This window comes from Chiloscyllium plagiosum, unplaced genomic scaffold (assembly GCF_037043375.1).
Source record: "Chiloscyllium plagiosum isolate Xiang-an unplaced genomic scaffold, Cpla_swu_hap1 HiC_scaffold_36, whole genome shotgun sequence".
Taxonomy (NCBI): domain Eukaryota; kingdom Metazoa; phylum Chordata; class Chondrichthyes; order Orectolobiformes; family Hemiscylliidae; genus Chiloscyllium; species Chiloscyllium plagiosum.
This window is the reverse complement of record NW_028270174.1, coordinates 15,739,218-15,765,392: the sequence shown is the minus strand read 5'-3', so window position 1 is coordinate 15,765,392 and position 26,175 is coordinate 15,739,218. Positions and strand designations below refer to the sequence as shown.

General features: G+C 42.4%; 1 protein-coding gene across 2 annotated transcripts in view; it reads left to right on the top strand.

Moving 5' to 3' along the window:
* Window positions 1-107: 107 nt before the first annotated feature.
* Window positions 108-26,175, top strand: part of pofut3 (protein O-fucosyltransferase 3) — a 74,367-nt gene continuing 48,299 nt past the window's right edge. The window contains exons 1-3 of one of the 2 annotated variants that reach the window (XM_087979986.1): window positions 182-251; window positions 3,914-4,052; window positions 11,698-11,977. In XM_087979986.1, coding sequence (XP_087836112.1) covers window positions 11,782-11,977 — 196 coding nt within the window. In that variant the 5' untranslated portion in view covers window positions 182-251; window positions 3,914-4,052; window positions 11,698-11,781. Of the gene's footprint in view, window positions 252-3,913; window positions 4,053-11,697; window positions 11,978-26,175 lie in introns of both variants that reach the window. The other variant, XM_043674313.2, reaches the window with a different exon arrangement.

Sequence of the window (26,175 nt, the reverse complement as noted above, 5' to 3'; positions counted from 1 at the left end):
CAGCCCGCGCAGCTAGTCAGCGTGCAGGACATCCGTAGCGTCACAAAGAAGGTTCCCTGAGTGACATCCAAACGAACCAATGGCAGCAGTGCGGGGCGGGGTTGGCGATGTATCCTTATTTTTGTTACACAATGGACGGGGAGTTGTGGCCGAGGGGCGAGCGGCGCCGGGGAGGCAGGATCGGCTTCAGACCACTCTGGCTTTACTGCCTCTGCTGTTCCGCTCTGTTGTTTTTCATTGTTACCCTGCAGGTTAGCTGATTCTACTCCGTGCTTGTCGCTGCTGTTGTCCCTCGGGGTGCGTTGGTCCCATTGTCACATCCAGCCTCTTTTCCACTCTCCGATACAGTTCTTCTGGAAACACACAGAGAGAATTCAGGAGAAGCCCGGTTCACGTTTCGACTGCGATACAACTCTTCTTTGTCTCGGAGTCGAAACGTTAACTCTGTTTTCCTCTTCACAGATACTGCCAGACTGATTGACTTTCTCCAGCGTTTTCTATGTTTCAGATTTCCAGCATCCACTGGATTTTTTTAAAACATGAATTCTTCTCTTGTCCAACTCGGCTATCTCTTGGCCTTTTTATAATGTTCACCTTGAACAGTTGGGGCGCCCAGTTACCAACTGGGTCTTCAGCTGAAAGGACTCATTTCTGTCTGATCGTGCACAATTCTAAGGGAAACTGGCACAGAATTGTTATTGCTGGCGATCTGAAAAAAAAGTTATAAAGTACACGGAAAATACTGAAGCTACTTAGGATTGGCAGCACCAATTCTGATGAATGTTGACCTGAAACGTTAATTCTGTTCACTTTCCACGTTGCTCACTATTTACAGCATTTTCTGTGTTTTTTAATTCATTCAGCAAGTGGTTTGTCGAGCTGTGTTTTACCTTCTCTGCCAGTGTTACAGCTACTACTGGACAGATACAATGAAAGAAAAGAATTGCATTTGTATGTCTTTGTGTCCTCTGATCACGGCAAAGTGTATTCTGTTTTCAGGTTCACTGGGGTACTTCTGTAAGGTTGGGCTTGGAATTTAAGGCCAGAGAATTTGACTGGCAGTGTGTTCTGATGTAAGATTTTTACTGTATTATGTAACATGCATGAATGCTTTGTCTTTATGAATAATGTATAGTGGCTTATATTTAGTTTAATGATTTATATTTCAAATATGAATGCAGAACCCCCAGTGCAGATGAGCTTGGTACAAAAGGCATGCAGGAGTTAACTGGAAAACATAAGTTGGACATGCCGGTGTTGGACTGGGGTGTACAAATTTAAAAATCACACAACACCAGGTTATAGTCCAACAGGTTTAATTGGGTGCACTAGCTTTCAGACTGCTGCTCCTTCAGGTGGTTGTGGAGTACACAATTGTAAGACACAGAATTTATAGCAGAAGTTTACAGTGTGATGTAACTGAATTGATACTTTGAAAAATACCTTTATTGTTGGTTAAGTCTCTCATCTGTTAGAATGACCATGATAGAAGTGAAACTAGAATGGTCATTCTAACAGATGAGAGACTTAACAAACAATCAAGGTATTTTCAAAGTATCAATTCAGTTACATCACACTGTAAACTTGTGCTATAAATTCTGTGTCTTACAATTGTGTACTCCACAACCACCTGATGAAGGAGCAGCGCTCCGAAAGCTAGTGCGCCTAATTAAACCTGTTGGACTATAACCTGGTATTGTGATTTTTAACTTTGGAAAACAAGAATGGGTAACCACTTTTTAATTTGAAAGTTTCATTTAACCTGTCAGTGCATGAATATTTCAAACCAGTTGTGACGCTTTCAGGTGAACATTTTAATGTATGTACTACAGTCACAAAATTTCACTGCCTATTTTGCTTTATAGTAGAAAAGTTGTTGAACCTCCATCGATAGGTGGGACGTATTTGCTGTCATTGGAAAAAAAACACGAGTAAATAATCATTCCTCACAGCTAAGTTGTGAGTTGTCTTATTGACGACTAAGTTGTCCTCATTCTGTCACTATCTTTTCTATTTGCCATTGAGCAGCAAGCCTTTCATTTTTCACGAGAAAAAGCTCCCACTTATGATTTGTCCATTTTGTCTTTGCTGAATGAAACATTAGAAGGATTTGCTGTCCTTGAAGATTTCTCCTTTCTTCAAAGGAGAAACCAGTTTTCTTTTTTTGAAAACAAAACTTTTAAGCTACAGTTGCCACTAAGCTCTTTGTCTCCAATTTCATTCTGATTTTGAGGTCCACTTTGGTCTGCAGATTAACCCCAGGGGCTGCCCGCTTCCCTATTACCATGTATGTACTCGCTGACATTTTTTTATTAAAGGTTACGTGAATGTGGCAGATTCGTTTTGTGCACCTAACCTTTCAAAACTGCCAATGCGAACCTGGAAAACTGTCCAATATCTTTAGAGGAGCTAACACTTCCAGAAGATAATTACCAATTAAAAAACATTCCCAATTGTTGGTTTATCATATTTCGCCTTACCAGGAAAGTAGGTGTGAGCAGCTTTTCAGCTGTTGGGATTTAGAACAGTCCCTTACTTTGACAGCAAAGGGACGTTTTCCTCTCTTTCCAAGCATTGTTATCGTAATTGTCTGGGCATCCTTTCCCCTGACACCCCAGTTTCTTCCAGCTTTCCTTTCAACCATTCATTCACATGGGCACACCACGTTTTGCCCTGTCAGATTCTGCTTGCATGTTGCATTTCTTCTCCTGCCACTTTTTTAGGTATTTTTAATCAAATTGGGAGATGTCATTACACACCTCTGGGGTATATGGGACTTGAACCTGGCCTTCCTGTTTCAGAGGTTGCGATACTACCCCTGCACAAGAGCCTTCCTGCCCTTTTGTAATGCTGTCACCTTCTCCCAGCTCTCTCCCTCATGTTTTATTCCCTCACATCTTACATCCTACTCCTTACACTGTTGCATTCTGTTGGTGTATTGACACTGAAATACTGTCTATCATCATTGATTTGCAATGCACTGCCTTCAGTAATCACCTGAAGCAATTGTCAGACTTGAGCAGAAGGACATTACACAGTTTGTGTAAAATGTGACTCATCAGGTCAGGCAACATCTCTGCAGACTGAAACAGAGTCAGCATTGTGAATCTGATTGAAGACGATCCTGATTCTAAGCATGTTGCTTAATTCTTTCCAGAGATTAAAGATACCAGATGAAGCTAGGCACAGAACCACTCTCAACCCTGATATATAATCAAAGGTACTAATTGTAAGATTATTCCCTCGTAACTGTACAATGCAGTTGTGTGCCTATCTTAGAAATACCTTTGATATCCTCAGCAGACATAGAAATGAGGTATTCAAACAGTTCCAAGTGCTTCTGCATTTCATGACCAATCATTGAAAATCCTTATGGTGTCCACCATAGCAATTTTTTTTTCAAATTCTACTTTCAAAAGGGTATTTTCTCTCCCCTGCCACCAAGCCATTGTCCAATCCCTCTCCATTAAAAAGAATTGAAAAGGCAACCTTTATGTCACATCAGTCACCATTGTCCCAGCCAATAACCTTTTGAAACTATCTCCTTGAGGCAGTATCTTAGAAGCTGCTTCAGTTTGAGTAGAGTTAGCTTGGAGCTGTGTTAGTGTGCAGAGTGTGAGACTTTGCATTGATAAAAACTTTGCTATGTGCTTGGTCCACCCATGAAATCAGTTCTCTATGTAAATGTGCAAAAGTCCCACCATATCTGGAGCTTGCACAGGTCAGCTTATGTATATAGTCATGATATAGCGTTTGCAAATTCTACTAATTTTGCTTGCTTAATTAGTTTATTTCTTTATAAATCCTAATAACTTTGAGCTCTGTAACCTAAGCTTTTTTTGTGCTATGAATAACAATGTTACAATAATCGCTGAAGATGCTTGCTATTGACCATTTTGCTCTCTTCTTGCAGGCTGCGCCCTACAGTAGCTTACGATTTCTTCCGGGCTTTCCTTTCTCTCTGAGCAGCTTCCACCAGCTCCTGTCTCCTGTTGCTGATCCTGTAGTTTACAGATGGCGGACTCTGTTCCAATTCCACTCTGTTCTTCCTGGTATATACAAAATGTAGTGTGACACATTTTATTGTTGCTGCTAACTTGCACTTGCATGTAACATGAAATTGTACAGCAAGTTTTGAGAAGATTTGTAGCTCAGGTTGAGGTTCTGGATGTAGATTTGCTCGCTGAGCTGCAAGGTTCATTTCCAGACGTTTCGTTACCTTACTAGGTAACATCTTCCGTGGGCCTCCGGCGAAGTAATGCTGAAAATTCCTGCTTTCTATTTATATGTTTGGGTTTCTTTGGGTTGGTGATATTATTTCCTGTGGTGAAGTCACTTCCTGTTCCTTTTCTCAATGGGTGGTAGATGGGGTCTAACTCGATGTGTTTTTTGATAGAGTTCAGGTTGTAATGTCATGAAATTGTACACTTGAAATGCAGTAGCATCCAAGGCTATGGGCCAAGTGGTGGAAAATGGGATTAGAATAGATGTATGTTTGATGACTGGAGTAGGTTTGATGGGTTGAAGGGTCTCTTGCTGTGCTGTAAAAACTCTCTGACTCCATAACTAACAGCAATGCCATAACTGAAGCAAAGTACTGGGAACCTGAAATAGAAGCACAAGATGCTAGAAATGCTTAGCAGTATCGGTGACAGTGGCATTCTGTTAAAGCAATCCAGAGATCCAGATTAATTTTCTCAGGACATGGGCTCAAAATCACAGCAACTAGTGGAATTTAAGTTCAATTAATAAATCTGTGTTATTAAAAACAAAAGACTGGTCCCAGTTTCATGGATTGTCATAAAATCCCAACTGGCTCCCTAACCTTTATTCATTCACAGGATGTGGTCATCATTGGCCAGGCATTTATTAACCCAGAGGACAGTTGAGAGTCAGCCACATTCCTCTGGGTATGTAGTCACACATCGGGCAGACCAAGTAAGGAAGGCAGTTGCCTTACAGGGGAAAATCAGTGTATTTTTTTCCCCTGACAATCAGCAATAGTTTCATGACCATCATTGGACTCTTAATTCTAAACTTGTATTGAATTCAAATTCCGCAATAGGCCTTGACAGGATTTGAACCTAGGTCTCCAGAACAGTACCTGGATCTCTGGATCTCTGAAGAAGGGCTTATGCCCGAAACGTCGATTCTCCTGTTCCCTGGATGCTGCCTGACCTGCTGCGCTTTTCCAGCAACACATTTTCATCTCTGGATTAATAGTCTAGTGATAATAACCTGTAGGCCATTGCCTCCCATTTTCAGAGAGTAAAATTCTTATTTGGTCTATGACTCTAAACCTACAACAATGTGGTTGGCTCTTAATTGGTATCTGATATGATTCGAGAAAGCCACTCAGTTCAAGAGTAATAAGGGATAGGAAAAAATGACAGAGACACACATCCCATTAAATAATTAAAAACAAAAATCTACGGAGAGGGAAATAAAGTTTGCATTTTGAGCTTATGATCTTTCATCTGAGCTGGAAGAAGATAGAGTCATAGTGATGTACCGCATGGAAACAGACCCTTCGGTCCAACCAGTCCATGCCAACCAGGTATCCCAACCCAATCTAGTCCCACCTACCAGCACCTGGCCCCATATCCTGCCAAACCCTTCCTATTCATATACCCATCCAAATGCCTCTTAAATGTTGCAATTGTACCAGCCTCCACCACTTCCTCTAGCAGCTCATTCCATACCCATACCACCCTCTGTGTGAAAAAGTTGCCCTTCGGTCTCTTTTATATCCTTCCCCTCTCACCCTAAACCTATGCCCTCTAGTTCTGGACTCCCCAACCCCAGGGAAAAGATTTTGCCTATTTACCCTATCCATGCCCCTCATAATTTTGGAAACCTCTATAAGGTCACCCATCAGCCTCCGACACTCCAGGGAAAACAGCCCCAGCCTGTTCAGCCTCTCCCTATAGCTCAAATCCTCCAACCCTGGCAACGTTCTTGTAAATCTTTTCCGAACCCTTTCAAGTTTCACAACATCTTTCCGATAGGAAGGAGACCAGAATTGCATGCAATATTCCAACAGTGGCCTAACCAATGTCCTGTTCAGCTGCAACATGACCTCCCAACTCCTGTACTCAATACTCTGACCAATAAAGGAAAGCTTAGAGCTCGAGCATTTTCTAAGTACGTTTGAGTTAAGTGGTGGTGGTATTGTAAGGATGAACAAAAGCGATGCAAGACTTGTCATAAGCAAGAATTGTTAAATATCATTGGAGATAATAGTGCAAGAGGGTATTGGGACAAGAAAATAAATACACAATGGGACCTGAGGAGGTAGTGGGTAAAGCAGTGTCTGCTGTCCCAAGAAAATGGGAGCAGTAGTTATGATTTAATTCTTTTGAAGCCTAAAATTGTCTAAAACCAAAGATGTAAAGTGCCTGATCAAAAGGTGAGTAAAAGATTTCTCAAGTTTCCATTGAATGTTCTTCGAACATTGTAAGAGGCTGAGGACAAGGAAGTCCAAGGATGATTGGGACAGCGAAGTGAAGTAGCAATAGCAGTGCTATAACAGAGATATCACCAGGAGCTGAGTGGCAAAACTTTTGAATGACCTTTTAATCAATATTGTTAGTTGTTTCTCATACAAGCAAGATGTTTTATCTTAGTTCTTGTTGACTGAAACAGTATCAGAACTGGCAAAATGAGATTTGTACTAGGATTTAGTTACTAATTCTCAGTTTTGGTGATTTGTGTATGAAAGGAATCAATAGCATAAATGTAGATGAAAACATCTTTTAAATAATGTGGATGTGACAATGAGAAATTGTTATCTGCTGGAATGTGCCGCTTGGAAGGACCCAGAAGATTCAACTTCCAAAAAGGAATTGAAAGAAAACTTGGAAAGTAGATGTTTGTGGGGCTGTGGGAAAAGATGACGGAAGTAGAATTGATTAGATAGCTCTTTCAAACAACTGGCATGTACACAATAGACCAAATGGCCTTGAACTGTGCTGTGTGAATCTATGATTTATCAGAGATTGTGAGTGAAGACTTTGTCAGCTGTGTTTAAGATTGAGCAGTGATATAGATGAGCCTCACAGTTTCCTTGGGCTGTGCTGTTTTGTCTGTGCCTAGAGAAGGTTAGAATAAGAAAAAAAAACACCTGTAGTCTGCTTAGACCTCTCCTTCCAATACTGTTATGACCTCCTATTTTGTTGTTAGATCTCCAGAGTGATCACCTAACCTGGAGGGGAGCTGAAAATGTGTTGCTGGAACAGCGCAGCAGGTCAGGCAGCATCCAGGGAACAGGAGAATCGACGTTTCGGGCATAAGCCCTTCTTCAGGAAACCTGGAGGGGAGTCTCCTGAAAGTCAGAAGTTCTTTAAGGATCACTCTACTTTGGCGATAATTGCACAAAACCTTCAGAAGATCCAGTTCATTTTATAATTTATGTAGGAGGTCAAACCATAAATGTAGGTGAAATGAGATGGATCAGGGTATGCAGATAGAATGGGCTCTTTATTTGGATATCCTACGTTCCTTCCTTATACTCATGTGTACCTTTTGCAAGTTTGGTAACATCTCCAAACCTGCTTACTTTGCATTCAAATGACTTATTGAAACCCTAGTGACAGCAGAGTTTATTAAGAAAACTATCTATTTAAAATAAAAAAAAGTCTAGCTGTTTAGGAAGGTCATCTTCTCTATTATGGTGATTCTTTCCTTTGTAGCAGGCATCAGTTTCTTTAATGTGGAAATGTTGGATGGAAGGGTCAACTGTAGTTTGACCTGGAGTTTGAATTTAATGGCGCATAACAGTGTGTGAAGGCAGCCTTTTGCTGACAATAACTACACTGTGATTTATAAACGTGAGCTTGCTTTATCCGCAATTCTCAGAAAAAGATTGCCATCACTATGAAGCAGCTGTTGAGGGTCGAGAGTGGGATTTGGTGCAACTTGTTTTTTCCCATTGTTTGTGCATTTGATGCAATAGGGCTAATTGCATTGGGGCTAACTATCATTGGCTTCACAAAGAGTTTGCTTTCCATCTCCAGGGTAACTCCTTAACCTTTATTATATTTTATCTCCATTCCGTGTCATGATGCTGAGAATCAGATAAAATATATATTATATTTGAAAGCTATATTAAAAATAATAGGTGCTAAATAGTTAAATTAACATTCACACTTTTTCTTGACCTTCTTCCTTGGTAGGGGGGGGGAAGCTTTTGTATCTTTCCGATCTCTCAATTTACTGAACCAGTCAGAAGCCCTGAACTATTCAAATTCAGAAATGAGCATTTTTCTTTCATATAAACATTTGTCAAGCTATGAATAACTTGATGCCTCCTTGTCAAAATACAATTGCCTCTTATTCTCGTTCAGCTGTTTCTTGCCTCGTCAAAAATAGACTCCTCCGTTTCTTGTCAACCTGCTCCCCTCCCATCATTCCCCAGACCCTGTCCGCAGAATCTGTGTCTCTGTAAAGTGCCTTGGGACTGTCACCCCAATTCAAAAGATTAGAAATTGAACTTGCTAGACTTTGTCACTGCGGATTTAATAATTGATGCAAAGCTTTTAGACATTATGCTGATCCAGTGTTGTGGAGCAAGCTGGGCCTTTCTAATGATGAGATTCTTATTGAGCAATGATTTGAAGCCTTTAATACCCTTTATTGCACGAGGAGCCATGAGTTATAATGCACAAGTGAAAGTCCTGATTGAAACAATCTTCCTGAACATGTATTCCAGTAACTGAGAATAAAACTCCCAATGCACACACTGCTTAAGGTCTCAAATACAATCTCTGCTGAGGGCTTTGAAAATGTTTTTTCTGAAAGTGTCTGAATACTCTTTGAAGCGATGAATATGGTTATTAAAGAAGCACTTGTCTTTTAAAAAAAAATGCATTCTGAAGCATAATTATTTCTTTGACTAGTCAATACTTGGGGGCAATTGGTTAAAATTTGGCTTTCCCAATATAACTTGGAAATTCATGAGGCTCCTTGTATGATAGGTTTTTAGTGGAAACTATTAAAGCAGTTTGTGAAGGGATTATTTTTGCTAATGACTTGTTACGAGTTAGATTGTCTCTAATTCTAAGCTAAACATGTTGCTTTTGATACTGTAAAGAAATTTGGCTTTTGTCTTGAAATATCTTGTTGAATGTTAAATTAATTCAAAGTGCTGAATAGCAGAAACATTGAGAGTTATGATTATATTCCCTACAGTATGGAAATAGGCCATTTGGCCCAACAAGTCCACACTGACCCTCTGAAGAGTAACCCACCCAGACCCATTTCCTTCCGACTAATGCTCCTAACAATAATTAGCATGGCCAGTTCATCTGACGTGCACATCTTTGATCTGTGGAAGGAAACCAGAGCACTAGAAGAAACCCACACAGAAACAGAGAGAATATGCAAACTCCACACACAGTCGCCCAAGACTGGAATTGAATCCAGGTCTCTGTGCTGTGAGGCAGCAATGCTAACCACTGGGCCACTATGCCGCCCCCTGTTATGTTCCATAGCTTTGAACTTTCTGTGCTGTTGTTGAAATTCTGTATTGTTTCCAGTTAAAGATTGAATATAACAAATTATTTAACTTCAGCAATGCACTGAAGGCTAGGTCATCACATGCTTTAGATGGTGCGTGTTGTATCTTCACCTTTGGAATAATTCCCTTTAAAAACTCAAATTATAAATGGGCTGAGTGCTCAGAAGTTATCAGTATGACCACAGCTATCTGCATTGTAGCATTTGAGGCATAGGTTTTGTCTGGAGAGTTCTCCTTACTGTATATATTAGCTTAGCTGTAAATAAAAGCTCACCAGAGATCTTCAAGTAAACTGAAACTATCATTTATGTTACATTTAGATAACACATGATATCGTTACAGTATGAGCATGAATTGAAGAAAATACACAAGTACTGAAAGTAGTTTATTGCAACTTTTTCTGAAATCAATAATATTGATTAGAATATAAGTTCTCCTGGATGTGGAAAGTTAGTGCTTTAAACAAGGTTCCATGTTGACTGTTTGGTATGTGTTCCAGTGTTCCATTATCAGCACTCTCTCTTTTGAGATGACTGATTTTCTACAGCCCTCTGTTGATTGTGGGGCCTGCAAAAAGCCTTATCTCTGAATTCTCTGACTGAGTAAGAGGGAGAAATAATTGCTTTGAGAGCGTTAAGTGTGCAGATGGGAAGACATATGGGTATGTCGGCACAGTCTGAATGTCAAACAGATGAACAGACCGTTGAGTGAGATGTTATGCTTTAATGAAGAGCTGCAATATTAGCTGTAAATATCCAAATTTTCTTGTAGCTAAGCCTTTGCTAAATGGCTTAACATGATTCGTTGCCAAGACAAATAATTGATATAAAATATCATGAATGCTATGAATTTAATAGAGCAGAGAGGATAAAATTCTGGCAGCTTGGATATGTTTCATTGTCATAAAATACATTGAAATATAAATTTGGTTTCTCTCTCCTGTCATTCAAAAGCAACATTGCATTAACCAGTCAAGATAAGAAATTAAGCATCTGTTCATTAGTAAGAGAAAGTATATATCTTCAAAAGTAAATGTCTACTGTTAAAAATGTGTGTTTAAAATTGAGTCTTGAATTAGTGACTATTTCTGCCTCATGAACTAGTAGATAACAGGTTCAAGCCCCATTTTAATCATCCCCGGCAAACAGGAGATCAGAACTGAGGCCCGTGAATAATGGGTTAAATTCCAGTGGGATACCCTTTCCCAACAGGAGCAGAGTGAAGCCTTGGTCTATCTTCTCCATCTTATCATTGTATGCCTGAGCTGTGCTCAAAAGCATATCTGTGTAAAAGGGAAAAGGAGACATTGTCACAAAAATGGTCCAATGTGATCTGCTGGAGGTAAATGCAATGGAAGAAATGGCTTGGAAGAGGAGAAAGAAGACTGCTTGTGTGGCTCGGTGTTAGACTTTGTTTTTTAATGCTCCGAATGAGTACCTTGGGACATTTGGTTATGTTAAAGGTACTGTCTAAATACATATTGTTCAGTTGCAAACACAGGTATTGGTCAGAAATCTGTTAGAGTTGTTTTTTCATTCTTTAGAGGTAACTATAGCTGACAGGGCCAGCATTGATTACCCACCACTCATTGCCGAAGGGAAGATATTGGTCAGACACTCTTTTGAACTGCAAGCCAGTGATGTGCAGCTATGTTCCTGTATGGTTTTGAGGCAGTGACGGTGAAGGAGCGGTGATATATTTTCAGGTGTGAGTGTTATGTGGCTTGAAGACGGAATTGTAGGTGGTGGTGTTCCCATACATTTGCTGTCTTTCCCCTTCTAGGTGGTGCAGGTCGTGGGTTTGGAAGGCGCTGGTGAAGGAACCTTGAGTTGCTGCAGTGCATCTCGTAGCTGTGCACACTGCTGCGACTGTGTCTTGATGACGGAACCAGTGAATGCTTCATGGATAGGCTGCTTTGTCCTGGATAGTATCCAGTTTCTTGAGTGTTGTTGGAGCTGAACTCATTGAGGCAAGTGGAGGCAGACGTGTGCCTCGTAGCTGGTGGACAGAGTATGTCTATGTTTTAGGAAACTGTTACTGCAGGGTGTGATTAGTTTTGCTGCGTTTTAGTACTTTGAGCTGTTTGCTAGCAAAGAGAGTGGGATTAAAAAATGAAACACTATTGCGTGCAGTTCAAGACTGTTGTACCAATTCCATGATTTGAATGTTCCTGTTCGCAGGTGGTGGTTGAACTAGGACAATTTGAAAAAAAAGAAGTCAAAAGTGAGAAGGTGCACAGAGAAGGACTGGTGGTTGTGAATCAGATGAAAGAAACAAATGGTTTACTGAGCATCGCAAAAACATATTCCGATGTGGGCATCCAACATCCCATTATCGTCTGGTGGTCTCCACTGACAGGTGAATTGGGCAGAATCGGTCAGTGTGGAGCAGATACCTGTTACTTTACCATAAATAAGACTTACCAAAATCATCAGATGACAAGAGCGTTCCTCTTTTACGGTGAGTTTTTGTTCAGTTCCTGGTCTGCCGTGAGAATTTGAGATACGTGTCTGTAAACTGTACGAGGGCAGTGATGTGTGGTGTAGGAGAGAGGAGCTGAATGTTGATATGAATAAACATGAGCACATCCATCTATCGTGACAAGCTGGCAGATAAAGAATTGCCCAGATTGCTTTCCAGTTCTGGGTCCACAGCTTCGCAGATTACCACAGCTCAAATGTATGTTTTGAGAACTTTTCAAATGTTACCAGATATCTGTTTCTCCCATTCTTTCAAGAAATGAGTTCTAGTTCCCCACCTCCTTCTGGGTGAAATGATTTACTTTCAAAACCCTACTCATCCTCTTCCACTTCAAAGACTTTTATGCACTCCATCCCCCCGCCATATCCAAGGGAAATGGGGCCACCCCCTCCTCTGTAACAGTACCCCTCATAATTTTATTCATACTTAATGAAATCTCCTCCCATCCTCTTCTATTCTGAAGAAAACCAACTAATCTATCCAATCATTCCTCTTGGCTAAAATTCTACAGTTCAGCAACAGACTTGCTAGTCTCTTCTGGTGCAATCATATCTTCTGCATTCACATATGGTAAATGTGAAAAATAGATGGAAAATGTATTTGGCACTTGTTTTCTTGAAGTGAATTGAAAAAGGAATCAGGCAGAATGCATTGGGGGTGACCCATCTTTACATTAGATTAGATTACTTTACAGTGTGGAAACAGGCCCTTCGGCCCAACAAGTCCACACCGACCCGCCGAAGCGTAACCCACCCATACCCATGCATTTACCCCTTACCTAACACTACGGGCAATTTAGCATGGCCAATTCACCTGACCTGCACATCTTTGGACTGTGGGAGGAAACCGGAGCACCCGGAGGAAACCCACGCAGACACGGGGAGAACGTGCAAACTCCACACAGTCAGTCGCCTGAGGCGGGAATTGAACCCGGGTCTCTGGCGCTGCGAGGCAGCAGTGCTAATCACTGTGCCACCGTGCCGCCCATCTATTGCCACCTTTTATATATTCCCATCAAAACTGAACTTCACCATTTCATCACACAGATCCTTAGATGGTTGAACAAGCTTCAGAGTGATTTTGGGGTTTTGTATATAAAAACAAGGGAATGTTGCCCTATGAGTGATGTTAGCTAGACTTGGGGAATTTTAGAGGCTTTATTGAGCACCATTTTTGGAAGGATATTGGAACCGTGGCAATGATATGGCAAAGACTCAATGCAGGTAGTTCTCCTATGACACTGTAGTTTTGTTCCAGTGAAACCTCGCCTAATAGAAAATCAGTCAGTAAAAATAATGGGGCCTATGGGAAATGTGGGTTTGGGGCAGACCAGCCAGGAATATCACTCACGATCGCTGAAAAATCACTCTAAAGTCTAATTCAAAGTATAACGCAGCCTGAATGAAGGTTGAAATCATATTTATTAATGAAACAAATGTAAATTTAATACAGTGCATTTAAAAAATGTAACAAAGCAGCTCTCAATGTAATAGCTCTCACAGCTGTTCTGTCGTCAGCTGACATTAGTGCATGTGCAGGACAGCACAGAGTCAGTAACGCCGACATTGGCGCATGCACAGGACAGCACAGAGTCAGTGGTTCTGGCATTGGCGCATGCACAGAATAAAGTATACAAACCAATCCTTGCTGGAATCACGTTATTGCCAACAGAGGTAAGTGTTCTCTAAAATATCGTTGCCTAATTCTTCAGCGATGTTATAGCCAAATTGCACTGCCGAAACACGCGTTATCCCAGGACTATTAGTCGAACAATAACAGGAATAAGAGGATCATGTTATGAAAAATGGTTTTAGACAATTGGGACTATTCCCTATCTCTTCCCCCCCCCCCTCCCACCCATCACCCTGGGAGCATAGGTTTAAAAGTGAATCAAATAAATATATTCAAGGTAGTACATGGCATTGACGTAACTTTGGGATATTTTATGATATTAGGGGTGTTCTAAAAATACAAGCAGTTGTTAAATCATGTAAGATTACCAACACTCATTGTAAATGGAGGCTGCAACTCCAAGTATCGTGAAAAGATTGGAAAGGGAACTTTGAACTTTTTTAAAAACATGCTGTGCTTTGGTGATTCATTTTAAGTCTGAGTTTGATAAATTCTTAACTCCATTCACCCATCTTAACTCTGTACCGTTTTATACCTTTGGCGAGAAAAACTCCTTTCAATCTGACTGAATTACAGAGCAAGTACAAGATCCTCATTGAATTCAATTGAATTGAGTTCGCTTTTTGTCATGTCCAGAAGTGAGTGGGCGGCACGGTGACACAGTGGTTAGCACTGCTGCCTCACAGCGCCAGAGACCCGGGTTCAATTCCCGCCTCAGGCGACTGACTGTGTGGAGTTTGCACGTTCTCCCCGTGTCTGCGTGGGTTTCCTCCCACAGTCCGAATATGTGCAGGTCAGGTGAATTGGCCATGTTAAATTGCCCGTAGTGTTAGGTAAGGGGTAAATGTAGGGGTATGGGTGGGTTGCGCTTCGGCGGGGCAGTGTGGACTTGTTGGGCCGAAGGGCCTGTTTCCACACTGTAAGTAATCTAATCTAATCTAACAAAAAGTTTATCAGTCACCACTTATGGTGCCATTTTAGATACAAAGATATCGAGGTACAGATTCTTGGTACAAAGCAGAAAAACAAAGTTTTGAAAGATTAAATACTACAGTCGTCCTTACGAAAAAATGTAAAAATAAAGAAACACAGTGAACAGTTCAATGCCACAGTCCATGAGCACCTGGCCATGCTGGGCTCGCACTCCTCACAAGGGCTTGTTATCCCCAGCTTCAGGCTGGACCTCACCTCCCCTAGCTGCTTTCCCCCCCGCACTGGCTGCCTGATCCCGCTCTCATCTACACCTGTCCCTACAAACCTTACTTGCCTGAGAAATCTGGACGATGAGATCGGTGGCATGGTCTTCAGAGGGTCAGTGTGGACCTGATGGGCCAAATACATACATACAGATGTACAGCATGAAAACAGACTCTTCGGTCCAACCCGTCCATGCCGATCAGATATCCCAACCCAATCTAGTCCCACCTGCTAGCACCCGGCCCATATCCCTCCAAACCCTTCCTATTCATATACCCATCCAAATGTCTTTTAAATGTTGCAATTGTACCTGCCTCCACCACTTCCTCTGGCAGCTCATTCCATACACATACCACCCTCTGTGTGAAAAAGTTGCCCCTCAGGTCTCTTTTATATCTTTTCCCCTCTCACCCTAAACCTATGCCCTCTAGTTCTGGAGAGCTTGCCTATTTACCCTATCCATGCCCCTCATAATTTTGTAAACCTCTATAAGGTCACCCCTCAGTTTCCGACTCTCCAGGGAAAACAGCCCCAGCCTATTCAACCTCTCCCTCAAATCCTCCAACCCTGGCAACATCCTTGTCAATCTTTTCTAAACCCTTAAATGTTTTGTTTTATTCATTCACAGGATGAAGACGTTGCTGGCTAAGCCAGCATTTATTGCCCATCCCTAATAGCCCAGAGGGCAGTTAAGAGGCAATCACATTGCTGTGGGTCTGGAGTCAATGGCCTCTTTCTGCCCTCTAGGGATCCTATGATTCAGATGAACCTCCAAGACTCTTGGGGCATCCACTGTATTTAACTTCATTGATAGTACTGACTCATATTTATGGAAGAATTTCTGAATAATCTATGAGGAGCAATGTGAAGATTCCTGTTCATGAGTGAGGAAGTGATGGCTGGTACTGATTGTTTGAGCTGTGCCTACACTGACGAGGTTTACTTGGGCAAACTCTGGGATGGTTGGCAAGGTTGGTTGGATGTGAGTGAGCCCTGGTTGGGGTGTTGCTAGGTAGTCGCTAAGTGCAGCCTTCCCAAAGACTACAAGAGCTTGGCTATGCTGGGTGTATTTTCTTTTTGTTCAAATTGTGGCTTGTGGATTGAAATACAGAAGATCCTGAGGGCACTTGACAGAACAGATTCTGGAAGGATGTTCACCTTTGGGAGGGAACAGAACAAGGGGACACAACTTAAAAAAAGAGGGTCTTCTGTTGAAGATGGAGCCGAAGAGAAACGTTTTCTTTTCGATGGTAGAGACTTAGGATTCTTCCCCAGAGAACGGTGGAGGTAGTTTGTTGAATGGTTTTAAGGCAGAGGTGGCTGAATTCTTGACAAACAAGGGAATCAAAAGGAATCTGGGGCAGGCAGGAAAGTGGTGCTGAGGCCACAGTTGGATCAGACATGATTTTGGGGAATGGTGGGGCAGGCTCGAGGGGCTGAATGGCCTACATCTCTTCCTAATCTGTCTGCTCATAAATGCCACGGCCGTTCTTGAGCGTCTTATCTGCAGTAGCACATCGAGGTAACACTGAGAACAGGATACGTGGCCAGGGTGGGAAGGAGTGGAACATAAAAGGAGGCACAGAGAAAGGTGGCTTGGTCTGTTATACCCTGCGCTGGCTGAAGATTAGCTACCCCGTCTAATCCTGCTTTCCAGCATTTGGCCTGTGGCTCTGCAGGTTATGGCACTATCTAGACAATTTTTCAATGGATTGAGTGTCTGCCTCTTTAGGCAGTGAAGTCCTGACTGCTACCACCCACTGGGTGAATAAACATCTGCTCACCTCTCCCATGCCTCCTAGTCACTGAGCATTCTGCTAAATTAACTAGCCTCTGACTGTATAAAGTCGCCTCTCAAATTTCACATGTCAAACCAACAGCACCTCCTGCTGTGTTCCATGGAAAATAATCCTAGCCAATCTTTCCTCGTTGTTCTTCCATGCCCTGGATTTGATGGGATGCATCCTAGACTGTTAAAGGAAGTAGCTACAGAGGTAATGGATGCACTTGGTAATCTCCCAAGAATTCCTTTAGATTCTGGAAAAGTCTTGGAGGATTGGAAAACTGCAAATGTAACACCCTGATTCAGAAAGGGAGGGAGACAAAAAAAACAACAACCATATGCCATTTAGCTTAACTTCTGTCATCGGGGAAAATGTTAGACTATTATAAAATACTTGATGTAATAATAAAGTCTTTAGAAATCCAGAGTTAACTTGACTTGGTGAAGGGGAAATCATACAAAACAAATTTATTAGAATTACTTGAGAAAGTAACAAGCTGGATGGATAAGGGGGAATGAATAGATGCAATCTGTTTGGATTTCCAAATAGTGGTTCAAAAAGATAACTCATAGAAAGATGCCTACGAAGAGCCCATAGTGATGAGGAGAGCATGCTAATGTGGATAGAGGATTGGCTAACTCATAGAACAGAGTGAGTTGGGAAAAAGAGAGCGTTTTCAGGATGTAAACCTGTAAGTAGCAGAGAGCCACATGAGGCCACAATAATTTCCAATTTATAATAATGATTCGGATGAGGGAATTGTATGTACTATTCCCCTATTTGCAGATGATGCAAATTTAGTTTGGAAGGCAAGTGGTGAGGATGGCACAAGGTGTCTACAGAATGATATGGTTGAATGAATGGGCAAAAACTCGACAGATAGGCAATAATGTGGGAAAATGTGAGGCTATGCATTTTGACAGGAAGAACAGAAAGCTGAATATTATTTAAAGGGTGAAGTACCGCAGAAAGCTGAGGATTAAGGTGTCCATGTGCATCAATCACAAAAGGTTAGCATTGAAATTTAGCAAGTAATACGGAAGGCGAATAGACCATTAGTCTTCATTTCAAGGGAAGAGAAGATGAAAGTAGGGAGATCTTGCTAAAACTACACGTTTTACTCGTGAATCCATACCTTGGGATGCTGTAAACAATTTTGTTCCCTGGATCTGAGAAAAGGATATACTGCAATTGGAGGCAATCCAGGAATTTCACAGGGTTGATCCTGGATATGGAGGGATTTGCTGATGAGGAGAAGTGGAATAGATGGAGCCTGTTCCCTATTGAATTCAGAAGAATAAGGGGAAATCATCTTCAGTTATATCAGATTCTTAGGAGTTTGATGGGGTAGATGCAGAGATGTTGTTCCCCTGTAGGACCAGATGGCATAATCTCAGAGTAATGGGCCACCCATTTAGGACAGAGATAAGTAGGAATTTCTTCTCTGAGGGTCATAAGACTGTGGAATTCTTTACAGCAAAGGCCTGTAGAAGCTGGGTGGTTAAGTGTATTCAAGGCTGAGATTAAAAAAAAAATCAATAATGAAATCAAGAGCTATTGGAGATAAAGGCAGGAAAGTGGAATTGAGGATTATCAGATCATGATGATCTCACTGAATGACTGAGCAGAGTGTGTGGACTGAAGGGTAATGTCTGCTTCTGTCTTATGGCCTTAATGTCTTAGGCTCATAAATTTCCTCCATACCCTTTCTAGGATTCTGGGTAATCCAAGATGGAGGACTGGAAAAAAAACAATTGTGGCTGTAAGAGCTGCTCTTTTTTTTTTGAGGTGTTTTCAGTGTTGGAGCTAATTTCCTTGAATTCTAGGGGCATTAATTACTGTTTTTTAAGCTGTTGCATTGTTTTGGAACTTTGGTGGGGAGGGGGAGAAAAGGATCAAAACAAAGGCATTCTAAAAAGGGAGACAAAGGCAGTGACCTGATGGGAAGTGAATCAAAGGAGGAAAAAACCTACACTGCTGTCTGACTCTCCACAGCTACTGCCTCTGCTGTTTGACTTCAAGTACCTCTGGACATCAGAGTTTGTCTAAGGAAAATAAATGAGTAGCAAATTCCCAGCTGAAATCTGTGTGGGGAGATCACAACAGGGGAGCAGTTAAGTGACTAGTTTTTTTTGGGGGTAAATCTACAATAGTGAATTGAGTGAGTGGATTCTTTATGATTATATGTTTTTATTGAGATCTGTCTTTTGATTGAACTTTAAAAATGTAAAACATAGGTACTAAGTTAGCCTGGAGCAGTGTTTTTAGAGCAATAAGACTGTGCTAGTTTCTGGGTCTGTAGATTGTTAGGGTGAAAAGATGGCCTTTAGTAGAGTGATGTGTTCTTCTTGTTGGAAGTGGGAGGTTAGGGAGAGATTCCATGTTATTGATGGTTATGTCGAGACAAAAAAATTGCAGATACTGGAATCCAAAGTCGGCAAGCAGGAGGCTGGAAGAACACAGCAAGCCAGGCAGCATCAGGTGGTGGAAATGTCAACGTTTCAGGCGTAACCCTTCTTCAGGGCTGGGGGATCTGCAGATAAAGGGTTGTGAGGTTTGGGTGGGGAGAGGGGCGAGATGGTGAGACCTGCAACTCCCTCTACCCCCTACCCCAGTCCTGAAGTAGGGTTATGCCTGAAACGTTGACATTTCCACCACCTGACACTGCCTGGCTTGCTGTGTTATTCCAGCATCCTGCTTGTCTACTGATGATTATGTCTGGAGGAAGTGCGTGTGGTTGCGCATCCTTTCAGATTGCATGGATTGGTTGGTGCCGCAGTTAGAGGCAATAAGGAATTCACAGGAGCTGGGGGGAGTGTTGCATGGCAGTTAGAGGGAGGGAGATAAACTGAAAATACGAACAGGTAGATGGGTGACCTCCAGGAAAGATAGGGAATCATGTAGGGTAGGAGTCTCCTGTGGCTATCCCTATCTCGAACAATTATGCTGTTTTGGAAAAGATGGGAGGGGGTGATGAACTCTCAAGGGAATGCAGCACTTACAGCAAGGTTTCTGGTACTGAAACTGGCTCTAATGTAACAAGGGGTAGGTCAGGTTCCAAGGGATTGATAAAGGCACAGACAGATGTTTCTGTGGCTGACAGCAAGACATCAGAATGGTGTTGTCTCCTTGGTGTCTGGATCAACGATACCTTGATTAGATTCCCTACAGTGTGGAAACAAGCCCTTCGGCCCAACCAGTCCACATCGACCCTCCAAAGAGTAACTCACCAGACCCATTTCCCTCTGACTAATGCACCTAACACTATGGGCAATTTAGCATGGCCAATTCACCTGACCTGCACATCTTTGGACTGTGGGAGGAAACTAGAGCACCTGGAGGAAACCCACGCAGACACAGGGAGAATGTGCAAACTCCATACAGTTGCCCGAGGCTGGAATCGAACCTGGGACCCTGGTGCTGTGAGGCATTAGTGCTAACTACTGAGCCACCAGGCTGCCCTCAGAGAGAGAGAGAGCAGGAAATTCTCGAAGGGAAGAGGGGCCAGCAAGAGGTCATTGTACATTGGAACTGGAGATAAGGATGAGAATCTGAGGAGGCAATGTACGAAGTTAGACATAATTTAAAAAAGAGATCTTTGAGGCTAGTAATATCTGGATTACTGCAGGTACCACAAGATAGTGAGGATTAGAATAGGAGGATAGAGCAGATGAATGTGTGGCTGTGCAGGGAAGAACCATTCAAATTTTTGGATCATTACGATCTCTTCTGGGGCTGAAGTGACCTGTACAAGAAGGATATATTGCCCCTGAATTGGAAGGGGACTAATATACTGCCAGGGAGATTTGCTAGAGCTGCTAATTGTCGGGGAGGGGATGGGGGGAAGTGCAAGGGAGGCTGGAACCCAGCGAGATTGTGAGAAAAGAGAGCAGTCTGACAAGGATACAGTTAGGAAAAGGAGTAAGTTAAACAGTCAGGGCAGGGAGGAATAAAGCAGAGAACAAGGTGAGACTGATAAATTGAACTGCATTTATTTCAATGCAAGAGCCGAACAGGGCAGGCAGATAAACTGAGGCTATGGTTAGGAACATGGGACTGGAATATCATAGCAATTACAGTGACATGGCTCAGGGATGGGCAGGACTGGCAGCTTAATGTTCTAGAATGCTATAGGAAGGGTAGAAAGGGGGGCAAGAGTGGAGGGGGAGTGGTGTTTTTTGATTCCGGGATAGTGTTAGGGCTGTAATTAGGGAGGATATTCCTGGGAATACATACAGGGAAGTTATTTGGGTGGAACTGAGAAATAAGAAAGGGATGATCACCTTTGTAGGGATTGTACTATAGACCCCTTAATAGTCAGCGGGAAATTGAGAAACAAATTTGTAAGGAGATCTCAGTTATCTGTGTCAATAGTAGGGTGGTTAAGGTAGGGGATTTTAATTTTCCAGACATAGACTGGGACTGCCATAGTGTTAATTGTGTATAAGAAGATTTTCTGATTCAGTATGTGGATGTATCTACTAGAGAAGTTACAAAATTTGACCTACTCTTGGGAAATAAGGCAGGGCATGTGACTGAGGTGTCAGTGGGGGAACACTTTGGAGCCAGTGACCATAATTCTATTAGTTTTAAAATAGTGATGGAAAAGGATAGACCAGATCTGAAAGTTAAAGTTCTAAATAGGAGGAAGGCTAATTATGATGGTATGAGGCAAGGACTTTCAAAAGTTGACTGGACATGGGTGTTCACAGGTAAAGAATGGCTGGAAAATGGGAAGCCTTCAGAAATAAGATAATGAGAGTCGAGAGACATTATGTTCCTATTAGGATGAAGGGCAAGGCTGGTAGGTGTAGGGAGTGCTGGATGACTAGAGAAATTGAGGTTTTGGTCAAGAAAAGGAAGGAAGCATATGTCAGGTATAGACAGCAGAGAGCAGGTGAATCCTTAGAGTATAAAGGTAGTAGGCATATGCATAAGAGGGAAATCAGGAGGGCAAAAAGGGGACATGAGATAGCTTTGGCAAATAGGGTTAAGGAGAATCCAAAGGGTTTTTACAAATACATTGAGGACAAAAGGGTAACAAGGCAGAGAATGGAATCCCTTACGGATTAGCAAGGCGGCCTTTGTGTGGAACCGCAGGAGATGCCAAATGAGTATTTTGCATCAGTGTTTCCTGTGGAGAAGGACATGGAAGATAGAGAATGTCGGGAAATACGTGGTGACATCTTGAAATATGTCCATATTACAGAGAAGGAGGTGCATAAAAGTGAATAAATTCCCGGGACCTGATCAGGTGTACCCTAGACCTCTGTGGGAAGCTGGAGAAGTGATTGCTGGGCCTCTTGCTGAGATATTTGTATCATCAATAGTCACAGGTGAGGTGCCAGAAGACTGGAGGTTGGCTAATGTGGTGCCACTATTTAAGAAATGTGGTAAGGAAAAGTCAGGGAACTATAGACCAGTGAGCCTGAAGTCGGTGGTGGGCAAGTTGTTGGGAATCCGGAGGGACAGGATATACATGTATTTGGAAAGGCAAGGACTGATTAGGGATAGTCAGCATGGCATTGTGTGTTGGAAATTGTCTCGCAAACTTGATTGAGATTTTTGAAGAATTCACAAAAACAATTGATGAGGGCAGAGCGGTGGACATGATCTGTATGGACTTCAGTAAGGCTTTTTACAAGGTTCCACATGGGAGGCTAGTTAGTAAGGTTAGATCACATAGAATGCAGGGAGCTTTATCTATTTGGGTACAGAAATGGCTCAAAGGTAGAAGACAGGGGGTGGTGGTGGAGGGTTGTTTTTCAGACTGGAGGCCTGTGACCTGTGGTGTGCCACAAGGATCCGTGCTGGGTCCACCACTACTTTTCATTATTTATATAAATTATTTGGATGTGAACATAGGAGTTATGGTTAGTAAGTTTGCAGATAACACTAAAATTGGAGGTGTAGTGGACCGCAAAGAAGGTTACCTCCGAGTACAATGGGATCTTGATCAGATGGGCCAATGGGCGGAAGAGTGGCAAATGGAGTTTAATTTAGGTAAATGTGAGGTGCTGCATTTTGGAAATGCAAACCAGAGCATTTAATAGTAATGTCCGAGGGAGTGTTGCTGAACAAAGACACCTTGGAATGCAGATTTACAGTACTTTGCAAGTGAAGTCACAGGTAGATAGGATAGTGAAGAAGGCTAGTGAAGGTATGCTTTCCTTTATTGGTCAGTACATTGAGTGCATGGGTTGGAAAGTCATGTTGCGGCTGTACAGGGTGTTGGTTAGGGCACTTTTGGAATATTGTGTACAGTTCTGGTCTCCTTCCTACAGGAAAGATGTTGTGAAAATTGAAAGGGTTCAGAAAAGATTTACAAGGATGTTGCCAGGGTTCAATGGTTTGAGCTATAGGGAGAGACTGAATAAACTGGGCTGTTTTCTGTGGAACATCGGAGGCTGAGGGGTGACCTTTCAGAGCTTTATAAAATCTTGAGGGCATGGATAGGGTAAAGGGCAAAGTCTTTTCCCTGGGATGAGAGGGTAAAGATATAAAAGGAACCTGAGGGGCAACTTTTTCATGCAGAGGGTGGTGTGTGTATGGAATGAGCTGGAGCAAGTGGTGGAGGCTGTTACAATTACAACGTTTAAAAGGCATCTGGATGGCGACATGAATAGGAAGGGTTGAGAGGGATATGGGCCGGGTCCTGGCAAATGGGGCCAGACTCATTTAGGATATCTGGTTGCCATGGACGAGTTGGACTGAAGATTCTGTTTCCCTGCTGGTATATCTCTATGACAATCGTGCAATCATATTCCTTCTGTCATCATGTGACCGGAACTGCTCACAGCACTCAAGTTATCATCAAATTAATAATTTATATAGTTCTACTATAACTTCCCTGCTTTTATCTTCTATATCTCCATTAATAACAATGGTATTCCATATGATTTCTAAATGACCTTATGAACCTACCCTACTACCTTCACGGAGCTTTCAACATTTTCTCTAAGGTATCTTCCTTCACACATTTCAGTATTCTCCCCGTCGTTGTGCTTGCCTTCCCTTTGGCACTTATCTGCCCAATCCATTAATACTTTCCTGCACTCGGTAGGCATCCTACCTAACAGCCAAATTTTGTGCTGTATGCACACTGGTGGCACAGTGGCTCAATGGTTAGCAGTGCTGTGCCTCAGCGCCAGGACCCAGGTTCAATTCCAGCCTTAAACGGCTGTCTGTGTGGACTTCTCCTCGCGTCTGAGTGGGTGTGCTCCCACAGTCCAAACCTGTGCAGGTTAGATGGATTGGGCCATGCTAAATTGTCTAGGGATGTACAGCTTAGGTTGTTATCCATGGGAGTTGGAGGGTGGGATGCTTTTCGGAGAGTTGATATAGACTCGATGGGCTGAATGGCCTGCTTTAACATGATAGGAATTCTATGATTTTAACTGCTCGATCATGCCCCCTACAGCAAAGTCCAAATTGTTGCATTATATCACAAAACGTAAGAGACCTCATACTGAACACTGCAACACCCCTGGAAACAGCCTTCCAGGGACAAAAACATCCATTAACAATTGTCCTTTGTTTTCTGCTGCTGACCAATTCTGTAAGTTCCCTGGACCCTTTGGGCTTTGTTTTCATTTAGCCAGACGATGGAGCTGTGTCAAAAGCCTTACTCAAATCCATAAGATCGCATCAATAGCATAATCCCCATCAATCCTTACTGGAAAAAAAATTCAATCACGATCATCAAGCACAAACTTCCTTTATTAACCTTAACATTTCCATTCTAACCAAAGGCAGTGTGGAGCATTAACATGGGTGTAATTTCTGTTGCCACCTTGCTGTGATGTGTAGAGGTAATGGAGTTCTGTGTGGTTTATCTCAGAAACTACCATTTTATTTGTTGTTTGTCTTGGGGATAGTCCATCCCTTGTAATCATCTTCACTCGGCTTCTGGAGATAAGATATAATCCATGGGTGGCTGCTGATAATGTTTGTAAATCTTGGTGTGGAGGTGCCAGTGTTGGACTGGCTTTGGCACGGTCAAAAGTAACACGACACCAGGTTACAGTCCAACAAGTTTATTTGAAATCACAAACTTTTGGAGCGACACTCGTTCCTTGGGTGAAGATTTCACTTGACAAAGGGGCAGCGTTCCGAAAGCTTGTGATTTCAAATAAACCTGTTGGGCTATAACCTAGTGTCATGTGACTTTTGACTTTATATATCTCAACTGCTGTTGAGCAGCATTGCTATTTTCAACTTTATCACCCACTTGGTTGAGTGAAAGGTGAGTTATACGTCATAGAGTCAGAGATGTACAGCCTGGAAACAGACCCTTCAGTCCAACCCGTCCATGCCGACCAGATATCCCAACTCAATGTAGTCCCACCTTCCAGCACCTGGCCCATATCCCTCCAAACCCTTCCTATTCATATACGCATCCAAATGTTTCTTAAATGTTGCAATTGTACCAGCCTCCACCACTTCCTCTGGCAGCTCATTCCATACACGCACCACCCTCTGAGTGAAAAAGTTGCCCCATAGGTCTCTTTTATATCTTTCCCCTCTCACCCTAAACCTATGCCCTCTGGTTCTGGACTTCCCTGACCCCAGGGAAAAGACTTTGCCTATTTACCCTATCCATGCTCCTCATAATTTTATAAACCTCTATAAGGTCACCCCTCAGCCTCCGACGCTCCAGGGAAAACAGCCCTAGCCTGTTCAGCCTCTCCCTATAGCTCAAACCCTCTAACCCTGGTAACATCCTTTGTAAATTTTTTCTGAACCCTTTCAAGTTTCACAACATCTTTCCGATAGGAAGGAGACCAGAATTGCAGCAATATTCCAACAATGGCCTAACCAATGTCCTGTACAGCCGCAACATGACCTCCCAACTCCTGTACTCAATATTCTGACCAATAAAGGAAAGCAAACCAAATGCCTTCTTCACTATCCTATCTACCTCCGACTTCACTTTCAAGGAGCTATGAACCTGTACTCCAAGGTCTCTTTGTTCAGCAACACTCCCTAGGACCTTACCATTAAGTGTATAAGTCCTGCTAAGATTTGCTTCCCCAAAATGCAGCACCTCGCATTTATCTAAATTAAACTCCATCTGCCACTTCTCAGCCCATTGGCCCATCTGGTCAAGATCCTGTTGTAATCTGAGTTAACCTTCTTCGCTGTCCACTACACCTCCAATTTTGGTGTAATCTGCACACTTACTAACTGTACCTCTTAAGCTCGCATCGAAATCATTTATGTAAATGACAAAAAGTAGAGGGCCCAGCACCGATCCTTGTGGCACTCCACTGGTCACAGGCCTCCAGTCTGAAAAGCAACCCTCCACCACAACCCTCTGTCTTCTACCTTTTGAGCTAGTTCTGTATCCAAATAGCTAGTTCTCCCTGTATTCCATGAAATCTAACCTTGCTAATCAGCCTCCCATGGGGAACCTCGTCGAACGCCTTATTGAAGTCCATATAGATCACATCTACCGCTCTGCCCTCATCAATCCTCTTTATTACTTCCTCAAAAAGCTCAATCAAGTTTGTGAGACATAATTTCCCACACACAAAGCCATGTTGACTATCCCTAATCAGTCCT